This window comes from Manis javanica, chromosome 5 (genome assembly GCF_040802235.1).
Source record: "Manis javanica isolate MJ-LG chromosome 5, MJ_LKY, whole genome shotgun sequence".
NCBI lineage: Eukaryota > Metazoa > Chordata > Mammalia > Pholidota > Manidae > Manis > Manis javanica.
Window position 1 is genome coordinate 106573470 of NC_133160.1, and position 12147 is coordinate 106585616.

The 12147-nt window shown below is 37.6% G+C and overlaps 1 protein-coding gene across 28 annotated transcripts in view; it reads left to right on the forward strand.

The window, feature by feature from the left end:
- The window catches only part of SEC31A (SEC31 homolog A, COPII coat complex component), a 79467-nt gene extending 68191 nt beyond the window's left edge, over positions 1-11276 (forward strand). For 15 of the 28 annotated variants that reach the window (XM_073237375.1, XM_073237382.1, XM_073237383.1 and 12 more), the window contains 4 exons: positions 1227-1346; positions 9025-9096; positions 9996-10118; positions 10686-11276. In XM_073237375.1, coding sequence (XP_073093476.1) covers positions 1227-1346; positions 9025-9096; positions 9996-10118; positions 10686-10865 — 495 coding nt within the window. In that variant the 3' untranslated portion in view covers positions 10866-11276. The remainder of the gene's footprint in view (positions 1-1226; positions 1347-9024; positions 9097-9995; positions 10119-10685) is intronic. The other 13 variants (XM_073237387.1, XM_073237389.1, XM_073237391.1 and 10 more) reach the window with 1 other exon arrangement.
- Positions 11277-12147: the final 871 nt, after the last annotated feature.

Here is a 12147-nt window from a genome sequence, read left to right on the forward strand (position 1 = left end):
GGGCTGAGTGTGCCATGATGATTTTGTCCACCTCCTCTTGCTCTTTGTAATCCTTGCCCCTTTAGCACCCCTCCTACTGCTGGGATGTCTTTCAAACTTCTCACCTTTCTTTTGTCCCAAGGGGGCCATTTGTGTGTACCTGTTCTCCACAAGGGCCTGGAATCTCAGTCTCTGAGTATTCTGCCCATCTTTGCTTTCCAACCCCACTAATCTGCAGAGCACCATGTAATGTGGTTTTGTGCTCTCAGAGCAGATCTTCAGGAGTGGGTGTTCAGCAGTCCTGAGCTTCTACTCCTTCTCCACTCCATTTCTCTTCCTCTGGCCTGTGGGCTGGGGTGAGGGAAGGACTTGGGTCCTGCTGGATCCCAGCTTTGCTACTTTACCCTTTTCTATGCGGTCTTCTCTTTTCCCCAGATGTAGGCAGTCTTATCTCCAGTGTTTGGGTCGCTTTTTCAGGATTAGTTGTATTTGCTGTGGTTTTAGGAGGAGGTTTCTGCCTCACTTTTCACACTACCATCTTTTCTCACTCCTGGTTTACATACATTTTTTTACACTTTTACATTTTCTTTTTTTCCCCTTTAGCTTGTAAATGACCTGAGGGCTGAGATCATTTCTGTTTTGACTCACCAGTGCATAGTCAGTGCCTGACTTACAATTGCCTAGTATTTTTTGAATGAATGACCTAATAAATCAAAACATCAAAAACATAAACATTCCTTTTTTTGTCTATACTCTCAGTAACATCATGTCTGTTCTCTCCTAACTTTTGGCTTAATATTGGTGTTTGATAATAGTCCAAGTTAACAACCTGGATAAGGAATGTTATCTTCACAAGTGAACCAAAGAATAGAATGTGAGGATAAACAAAAATGAGCTCAAAAGCAAAGCAAGCAGACATTCTAACCACCCTGCTTTGTAAAGGCTTTCTTTTATTTCCTACTGTCACTTCTAACCATTAGTTATATACAATACTGATCAACATATTTTCTATGATTAATCAAATACTCCAATCTTGTTTTTGAACATGAAGTTGGATGAAGCATGCCTGTACCTTCTACTGAATATCTGATTTTTATTTTTACTTACCCAGGTGATTTCACATGTTAATTTTTCGTTTGATTTTGAATAGCTTATCTCTAGGGATTTTTTCAACACAGTGTTTTAGGGCTTTGTGTATAGGTAGCTTCTGGTCATTTCTATTAATTTTATGGTGCTGTTTCTTGCAGCATGTGCAGTCTTTGACAACAGAAAAAATTACCAAGAAACCTATTCCAGATGAGCACCTCATTCTAAAGACCACATTTGAGGATCTTATTCAGCGCTGCCTCTCTTCAGCCACAGATCCGGTATGTATTTTTTTCTCATATTTTTCTTAATTAAAATAATCCTTTATGACAAACAACAACAAATGTTGGTGAGATTGTGGAGAAAGGGGAACCCTCCTACACTGCTGGTGGGAATGTAAATTAGTTCAACCATTGTGGAAAACAGTGTGGAGGTTCCTCAAAAAGCTCAAAATAGAAATACCATTTGACCCAGGAATTCCACTTCTAGGAATTTACCCTAAGAATGCAGCAGCCCAGTTTGAAAAAGACAGAAGCACCCCTATGTTTATCGCAGCACTGTTTACAATAGCCAAGAAATGGAAGCAACCTAAGTGTCCATCCATAGATGAATGGATAAAGAAGATGTGGTACATATACACAATGGAATATTAATTCAGCCATAAGAAGAAAACAAATCCTACCATTTGCAACAACATGGATGGAGCTACACGTTATTATGCTCAGTGAAATAAGCCAAGTAGAGAAAGACAAGTACCAAATGATTTCACTCATATGTGGAGTATAAGAACAAAGAAAAAACTGAAGGAACAAAACAGCAGCAGAATCACAGAACCCAAGAAAGGACTAACAGTTACCAAAGGGAAAGGGACTGGGGAGGATGGGTGGGAAGGGAGGGATAAGGGGGGTAAGGAAGGTTGCATTATGATTAGCATGTATAATGTGGGGGGAGGCACGGGGAGGGCTGTGCAACACAGAGAAGACAAGTAGTGATTCCATAGCATCTTACTATGCTGATGGACAGTGACTGTAATGGGTTCTGTTGGGGGTACTTGGTGAAGGGGGGAGCCTAGTAAACATAATGTTCCTCATGTAATTGTAGATTAATGATACCAAAAAAAAAAAACAAACTTTATGGAGCTCTTCAATAATTATTGCTTGAAGTTCTACAAGATATATATACAGTTACATGAGCAACATTATGGTTAGTAGATACCCCTCATTATGAAGTCCCCACCACATACTCCATTAGTGACTGTTCATCGGCGTAGTAATGTACTATACAGTCACTACTTGTCTTCTCTGGGCTATACACCCTCCCTGTACCCCCCCACATGATGTGTGCTAATCATAATGCCTCTTTTTCCCCTTATCTTTCCCTTCCCACCCACCCTCCCCAGTCCCTTTCCCTTTGGTAACTGTTAGTCCATTCTTGGGTTCTGTGAGTCTGCTGCTGTTTGTTTTTTCAGTTTTTGCTTTGTTCTTATGCTCCACATATGAGTGAAATCATTTGGTACTTGTCTTTCTCCACCTGGCTTATTTCACTGAGCATAATAACCTGTAGCTCCATCCATGTTGTTGCAAATGGTAGGATTTGTTTTCTTCTCACAGGTGAATAATATTCCATTGTATGTATGTACCACCTCTTCTTTATCCATTCATCTACTGATGGACACTTAGGTTGCTTCCATTTCTTGGCTATTGTAAACAGTGCTGCAATAAACATACAGGTACATATATGTCTTTTTGAAAGTGGGCTGCTGCATTCTTAGGGTAAATTCCTAGGAGTGGAATTTCAGGGTCAAATGCTATTTCTATTCTTGGTTTTTTGAGGAACCTCCATATTGCTTTCCACAATGGTTGAACTAGTTCACATTCCCAACCGCAGTATAGAAGGGTTCCCCTTTCACTGCATGCTCACCAGCATTTGTTGTTCCTATTCTTTTCTATGTTGGCCATCCTAACTGGTGGGAGGTGATAATATCTCATTGTGGTTTTAATTTTCATTTCCCTAATAATTAGCAATGTGGAGCATCTTTTCATGTACCTGTTGGCCATCTGAATTCTTCTTTGGAGAAGTGTCTGTTCATACCCTCTGCCCTTTTTTTAATAGGGTTATTTGCTTTTTGGGTCTTGAGGCGTGTGAATTCTTTATATATTTTGGATGTTAATGCCTGGTCAGATATGTCATTTACAAATATATTCTCCCATACTGTAGGATATCTTTATGTTCTGCTGATGGTGTCATTTGCTATACAGAAGCTTTTTAGCATGATGCAGTTCCATTTGTTCTTTTTTTATTTTGTTTCCCTTGCCCAAGGAGATCCATTCAGGAAAAAGTTGCTCATGTTTATATTCAAGAGATTTTTGCCTATGTTGTCTTGTAAGAGTTTTATGGTTTCATAACTTACATTCATGTCTTTGATCCGTTTTGAGTTTACTTTTGTCTATGGGGTTAAACAATAATCCAGTTTCATTCTCTTGCATGTAGCTGTCCAGTTTGCCAACACCAACTGTTAAAGAGGCTGTCATTTCCCCATTGTATGTCCATGGCTCCTTCATTATATATTAATTGACCATATATGGTTCGGTCTATATCAGGACTCTCGAGTCTGTTCCATTGGTCTATGGGTCAGTTCTTGTGCCAGTACCAAATTGTCTTGATTACTGTGGCTTTGTAATAGAGCTTGAAGTTGGGGAGTAATCTCCCTAGCTTTATTCTTCCTTCTCAGGATTGCTTTTGCTATTCAGAGTCTTTTGTGGTTCCATATGAATTTTAGAACTATTTGCTCCAGTTTGTTGAAGAATGCTATTGGTATTTTGGTAGGGATTGCATTATGTCTGTAGATTGCTTTAGGCAGGATGGCCATTTTGACAATATTAATTCTTCCAATCTATGAGCTTGGGATGTGTTTCCAGTTATTGGTATCTTCTTTAATTTCCCTCAAGTGTCTTGTAGTTTTCAGAGTATAGGTCTTTCATTTCCTTGGTTAGGTTTATTCCTAGGTATTTTCTTCTTTTTGATGGAATTGTTTTCCTGATTTCTCTTTCTGCTAGTTCGTTAGAGTATAGGAATGCCACAGATTTCTGTGTATTAATTTTGTATCCCACAACTTTGCTGAATTCAGATATTAGATTTAATAGTTTTGGAGTGGATTCTTTAGGGTATTTTATGTACAATATCATGTCATCTGCAAACAGGGACAGTTTAACTTTTTCCTTGCCAATCTGGATGCCTTTTATTTCCTTCTGTTGTCTGATTGCCATAGCTAGGACCTCCAGAACTATGTTGAATAAAAGTGGGGAGAGTGGGCATCCTTGGCTTGTTCCTGATCTTAGAAGAAAAGCTTTCAGCTTCTTGCTGTTATGTATGTTGGCTGTGGGTTTGTCATATATGGCCCTTATTTTGTTGAGGTACTTGTCCTCTATACCCATTTTGTTGACAGTTTTTATCATGAATGGATGTTGAATTTTGTTGAATGCTTTTTCAGCATCTATGGAGGTGATCATGTGGTTTTTGTCCTTCTTTTTGTTGATATGGTGGATGATGTTGGTGGATTTTCAAATACTGTACCATCCTTGCATCCGAGGAATAAATCCTACTTGATCATTATGGATGGTCTTTTTGATGTATTTTTTAATTTGATTTGCTCATATTTTGTTGAGTATTTTTACATTTATGGTCATCAGGGATATTGGTTTGTAATTTTCTTTTTTTGTGGTGTCTTTGCCTGGTTTTGGTGTTAGAGTGATGCTGTCCTCGTAGAATGAATTTGGGAGTATTCCCTCTTCTTCTCCTTCTTTGAAAACTTTGCAGAGGATGGGTATTAGGTCTTCTCTAAATGTTTGAGAAAATTCAGCCGTGAAACTATCTGGTACAGGGGTTTTTTTCTTAGGTAGTTTTTTGATTACCAATTCGATTTCCTTGCTGTTAATTGGTCTATTCAGATTTTCTGTTTCTTCCTGGGTCAGCCTTGGAAGGTTGTATTTTTCTATAATGTTGTCCATTTCTTCTAGGTTATTCGGTTTAACATATCATTTTTCATAGTATTCCCTCATGATTCTTTTTATTTCTGTGGTGTCCATAGTGATTTTTCCTTTCTTATTTCTGATTCTGTATATGTGTGGACTGTTTTTTGTTTGTTTGGTTTTTTTTTTGGTAAGTCTGGCTATGGGCTTATCTATTTTGTTTATTTTCTTGAAGAACCAACTCCTGCTTTCATTGATTCTATTGTTTTATTCTTCTCGATTTTATTTATTTCTGCTCAAATCTTTATTATGCCCCTCTCTACTGACTTTGGGCCTCATTTGTTCCTCTTTTTCTAGTTTCATTAATTGTGAGTTTAGACTGTTCATTTGGGATTGTCCTTCTTTCCTTAGGTAGGCCTGTATTGCAATATACTTCCCTCTTAGCACGGCCTTTGCTGTGTCCCACAGATTTTGCGGTGTTGAATAATTGTTGTCATTTGTCTCCATATATTGCTTGATCTCTGTTTTTATTTGATCTTTGATCCATTGATTATTTAGGAGAAGTTATTAAATCTCCTTGTGTTGGTTGGCTTTTTTGTTTTCTTTGTCTAATTTATTTCTAGTTTCATACCTTTGTGATCTGAGGAGCTGGTTGGTAAAATTTCAATCTTTTTTAATTTACTGAGGCTCTTTTTGTGGCCTAGCATATGATCTATTCTTGAAAATGTTCCATGTGCACTTGAGAAGAACGTGTATCCTGTTGCTTTTGGATGGAGTGTTCTGTAGATGTCTGTTAGGTCCATCTGTTCTAATACATTGTTCAATGCCTCTGTCTCCTTACTTATTTTCTGTCTGGTTGATCTGTCCTTTGCAGTAAGCGGTGTGTTCAAGTCTCCTAAAATGAATGCACTGCATTCCATTTCCCCTTTTAATTCTGTTAGTATTTGTTTCACATATGTAGGTGCTCCTGTGTTGGGTGCATAGATATTTATAATAGTTGTATCTTGTTGGACTGATCCCTTTATCATTATATAATGTCCTTCTTTGTCTCTTTTTACTTTCTTTGTTTTGAAGTCTACAGCATATATTTTTAAAGTCTGTGCAAAAGTAATAAAGCTAGCATTTATAGTTTGCTTTACATATAAAAACACTTTATTGGTTTTTATGTATAAATTTATTTAATCCTCACAACAACCCGTAGTAGGTAGCTTTGTCATCTTTATTTTACAGATGAGAAAACTGAGGAAAAATCAGGTAACATCCCAGATCAGAGTCAGCATTGTAACTCAGTCTGGCTGTAGAACTGATGCTCTCAACCACTATGCTGCACTGCCTTTCATCAGTACACCTCGTGTATGGCAAAATTAAGAGAACATGATAGTGTTAGGCAAGAAATTTTCTTTTGGGGCTTCTTTCAGAGCTTACTTCAGAACTTTTAGAGGTAGTAGATCGATCATCTTACCTGTGACTTTGCAAAGATCTTAAAAATCATTAAATATTTTAGATATTAGAGTTGTATGTGTACCTAAAGCAACTGATTTTCCTTAGTTTGCTTTGAGGATGCCTATGTACTGGCAATAACAAAAATTACACAAAGCTGGTCTTGTTTTTAGATGACATTTCAATTTTGGCCGACAAACATTGACTATACTTATTTAACAACTGTCAACTTGTGTGCTTATAAAATAGCTTCTGGAATTTGTTATTTCATCAAACATTGAATATTAACATGTATAGTCTTCTGTTGGTGTTTTAAAGCAATTCGTTATAAGAAACGCATCGGATCCGTGGATGGTTTATTGCCCTTTGTCTAGCTTGGATTAACACATAGTCCACAGGCACACACCTGATCATCTACAATTGCTCTCCTACAACACTAAACTATGTTTTCTACCTTTATCTTGCATCTACCTACCACTTCAGCATTTTATTAAAAATAAAAATAATAATAATAATAATAAAGGGAGAAATGTGGGATCAACATATAAATCAAGTATAAAAATCAAATAAATATTCATATTTGACCTGATTGTTTATAGTTCATAATGCGTGATCAAAACCGAAAGTTTCTGTGATGACTGCCCTTGTACTGTTCACCATGTAAGAATTCGTTCACCATGTAAGAACTTGTTCGTTATGCTTCAGAAGATTGGAGACTGACAAGAGTTAGGCTTGAGATGGATTAATGATTGTACATTGAGCATTGACCCCCCTATACTGAATTTTATTGTTGTTAACAACCATTTGATCAATAAATATGAGAGATGCCCTCTCAAAAAAGAAAAAAAGAAACGCATTGGGAAAGCAGAGGCAATGAAAGGTTACCATAAACCTTAATACTGGGAGTGATGGGTAGACGAAGCTAGGAACAAAGAGCAATTGAAGCTGAAAGCTAAGTATTCACTGTTTCCTGTGCACATCTCTAAATATGCCACAGTCATTCAAATTAGAGAAGTCCTCATAAAAATGTGGGAAGACTCCAGTCCTCCTTCAGACGTGAGTCAGTGCAAAGAGGTTAGGAAATAACATAGGTCATAAATTTTTGTTGAATTTAATGTCATCTAGGTTATCATACCGTCTTCCTTCTGCACCCACATAAGCCCTGGACAGAAGAGAACCACTAAAGGAAACCTTTTCCTGTAATATCTGTAACTAGTTGAGGGAGAAGTTCTAATATCCTATCCTGGTCAGCTGCCCCCACCCCCTGGGGTAGGGAACCTGTAGGTAGCTAGGTGAGATTAGCTTTGAACAGGGACTATTAGGGTTCCCCTCCACACAAGCCCATTTTAGTCAGTAGTTGGAATCATTTTTATAGTATGGCTTTCTTCCTGTTTTCACTTTAGTTAACATCCAAGTGACACAAAGTAATTTTGCAACACAACTTAGTTTGTAATGTTATCCTGAATGGCTTCATCTCTTCCTCTGTCTTCTGACACACTGACATTCCTTCTTCACACACACCAAGAACACATCAGCATCAGAGACACTGTACTTGCTGCTGCTCTGTGCCTGGAACTCTTCCCCTCAGTTTGCATTGCTCACTCCTCACTTCTTCCAGGCCTCTGCTCAGATGTCCCATTAGCCATCAGGCCTTTCTTTACCACCTCCTATTGCCCACACTTCTAACCCCCTTACCCTGTTAGCTTTTCTTCATGGCACTCATCACCATCTGACATACAGCATATTATTTATTTAGTATCCTTCCCCCACCCAGTAGAATGAGTCCTGACACAGAAGACTGTGTCCCCAGCATGGCACACAGCAGGCATTCAATAAATATTGAAAAAGTGTCACTTCTAAGGCTCTTGCATAATCTATATCACTAAGTTAATCACATTGTAATTTGAAACCTTTACTTTTAGAATAGTTTTCTGTTAATATACTCCCAAGTACTAGGACTAGGGGATCTGGGGGGACTCCTTAATTTGGGAGCTCATTTTACTACTTTCCTCTTAGTAATTTTAAGTCACTGGAAGATGCTTTCCCTTTTTTCTTGGTGTTTTAAAGGCTCAGAAAGAGGCAGGATGAAACATATCAAATGTGGCTTTAAGTATATAAGTAATATTTTTGAAAGTTTAAAACAAGATTCCAGCTCACCTGTATATTTGCATTTACAATAACTGTACTTAGACCTTCCTTTCTGAGTACACTGACCCTGTGCTGCCTCCAGATGGCCCTCCTTCTTGAATGTGGCTTTAGTGCAGTTGTACACACATACCCCTTGTATAATGAGTTTGCAATCCCTGTGAAGTTCAGCAGTACTCCAGTTTGCATACCAGAAGGAAGGGTTTCATCCTCTCACCCTCCCCTGTTAATAGATTACTCATCATCTCTGTCCTAATAATCTTCAAGTTTCTGGGCCATAGTTGCCTACACTTCTTTATAAAATGAATCCATTCAGTAATATTACTGTAAGGTTTAATGATACAAGATAGGGCAAGTTCTGTGGATAATGTGCAAATATAACATACCTGTTTTTCCTCCCTTGCAGCAAACCAAGAGGAAACTAGACGATGCCAGCAAACGCTTGGAGTTTCTGTATGATAAACTTAGGGAACAGACAGTAAGTTTGTGGGAAAAAGAAAGATTTGTGATAATCACTTATTCCTAGTTGCTAGTAAAATAGGTATCTCCTTAGCACTCAACATGTGCTCTGCTTGGGAGCTAAATTGTGACCATTAAGAATGGGCTTTGCTCTAACTGAATCTTAAATTTTATTCATTGGGAATGAGGGATTAGGGTAGAGTACACGTGTGTGTGTGTGTGTGTGTGTGTGTGTGTGTGTGTGTGTGTGTGTGTGTGTTGTGACCATTAAGAATGGGCTTTGCTCTAACTGAATCTTAAATTTTATTCATTGGGAATGAGGGATTAGGGTAGAGTACGTGTGTGTGTGTGTGTGTGTGTGTGTACACATGTGTGTGTGTGTGTGTGTGTGTTGTGACCATTAAGAATGGGCTTCGCAATAACTGAATCTTAAATTTTATTCATTGGGAATGAGGGATTAGGGTAGAGTACGTGTGTGTGTGTGTGTGTGTGTGTGTGTGTGTGTGTGTGTAAGAGAGACTGGCTTTTATTGGCCCTAAGGTAACTGGCCTTCTGTTTGTTTTATTTGTCCCTTGAATTAAGAGATCAGAGAGTAGGTAAATACTGTTTTCCAGAAACCAGATCTATAATCTTTCTCATAGTCTAAGACTCCCAATCCTTTTCTGTCTAGAACACCTAGTACACAAAGGTAAGGCCACATATAGCCACAGATGAACAGATTAATGTGCTATAACTGGAAGTTTGCCAGCAGTAAGGAGTAAATGCTGTGTCTTCTGTTCCCTTGTCCCCACCTCTCCATTCCTTTCTAGAATGGTTTTGTTTTATTGATGAAAGCTCTAATGTAGGAGAGGGAAAAAAGAAATGGAACTTTTCAAGTATTTTTGCATTTCGGCATTCTTCTTTCCCATCCCCCATCAGTCCCATCAGAGAAAGATAACCATTTATCTCATGAGAACCAAACCAAAGGAAGTCAATAGCAGTGGACATAGTGTGGTCCAAGGCGTGATCCAGAGTAAAATCTTCCCTCAGAAGTGTGGACATGTAAGCCAATTAATGACATTGTAAGAAATTCTAAGTTTTATGGTTTTAAGAGATGATAGGGTTATAAAAAGCGGTTAAGAATTGAGTACATGATGAGAGCTGTTACCCTACCAATGAAAGTAGGTAAAGAGTTCAGCATCTCTATTACAGACAGATGACTCTGAGATATGATTAAGAACCTTTAAAGTCCTTCATGTGCATAGGAAAAATTTTTAAAGGTGTTGGACTATAACAATTGAAAAATTAAAGCTCTTAAATGTGGAAATGTTAGCATTTCAGCTTGGGGGAGGAAATCTGGCTTCTTTTCTATAAGAATACACACCTGACTTATCATACATGTTTAATTCATAAATAATTCCCTTACACAAATCATTTTGTCCTGCTTCTGTTTATAACTTAAGTGTTGCTTGGTCCAAGGAACTATTTTCAAGAAATGCTAAATAGTTTATACATTTTTTATGTCTTTTTCAAACTTCTTCCAAATTTCCAGATTTAATGTTTGTAGAGGGTCTCATGGGAAATTTTTCCTTAATTTAATTATTTCTCTTGGTTCCTCCTTTATTTCAGCTTTCACCCACAATCATCAATGGTTTGCACAACATTGCAAGGAGCATTGAAACTCGAAACTATTCAGAAGGATTGACCATCCATACGCACATAGTCAGCACCAGCAACTTCAGTGAGACCTCTGCTTTCATGCCAGTTCTCAAAGTTGTTCTCACCCAGGCCAATAAGCTGGGTGTCTAAAAGGACAGCTTCACTCCCAGCCAATATTGCCGTTTTCCCAAAGAAACATGTTTTAAAAAAATGATAAGATATGGACCAATCTTCATTAGCATGTTTCCATAGCAGCCAGGCCAGAGCACTTACACTATTTCTGCAGATATACTCACCTCACAACTGCTCAAAACCCTGGTACTTTCTTTTGTTTTACTCTTTTATTGCCCATGATGATTTGCCTTTTCTGCAAATAGTGTATTTCCTGAATTATACATAGTGTGTTTTCCTGAGGTCTTCTGATAAAATGTGGCTTTGAAAACCTCAGTATACTTTTTGGAAAAGGAGCATCTGGTTATGCATAAATAAAGCAGAGCTAAAACTGAATTTCATGTCCTCCCTACTTCCTCCATGTCAATCAGATTAAAGTGTGTAATCCTATTTTATGTGTATGTAGTCTTTTTTAAAAACAGCTGCTCACTGGTTTAATCCCTGTTTTTTGTGTGCTTGGCTTTACTCTGTCCTATACAAATAAAATCTAAAGGTTGTTACATAGATTTTAGCAAATATTAATAAAAATTGGGATCACTAGCTTGAAGTATTTAAAGGAAAAGACTGGGCATTTTCATTCTGTAGAATGCATTGAACTTTTTTCTATTAATAAATGTTTTCAATATTCTGTTTGAGTTTTAAGATTGAGTTGTCTCCATTTTGTATTTAGAAATTTATTCATCCATTTTTTAAAAATTGCCTATAGCAGTTTAACTTCAGAAAGAAAACTTAATTTCTGTCAGCCTCCTGAATTAAAACCAGACTTTTCTTGGCCAGTTTTTCTGTCAAGTAATTTTATTATGATCTGTCTTAAGACCAGTGTGGTAAGCAAAAGATAAAGGTCCCCTGGAATCTTGAGGAAAATTATATACTAGTAATTTTTTTTGTTGTCTGTGAGTTGGCAAACAAGAAAATAAACACTATGACTACTGTGGAGATAGAGGTGCTGTTTCAGGGAGTATAGTTCATCAGGCCTGTTGCACCCTCAGTGAAAGAGTTTGCAAGAAACTCTTAATTTCTTTTGCTGAGATTACCTATCTACCAAATAAAACCCCTCTTTTAAAAAGTAACTAACTCAATTCTTAGCTCAAAATAGTTCTATAAGTAAAAAAAGGAGGAGTTTAATAGCATGTCTGAGCATTGGAGCATCAAAAATGGGGTGATATATCAGCACACTGGGAGTTTAGGAGTCTGGGTCAGTTCTGTCACTCACTGAAGTAGCAACTTGGCCTACTGGACCTAACCCCACTGTGGTGTCAGC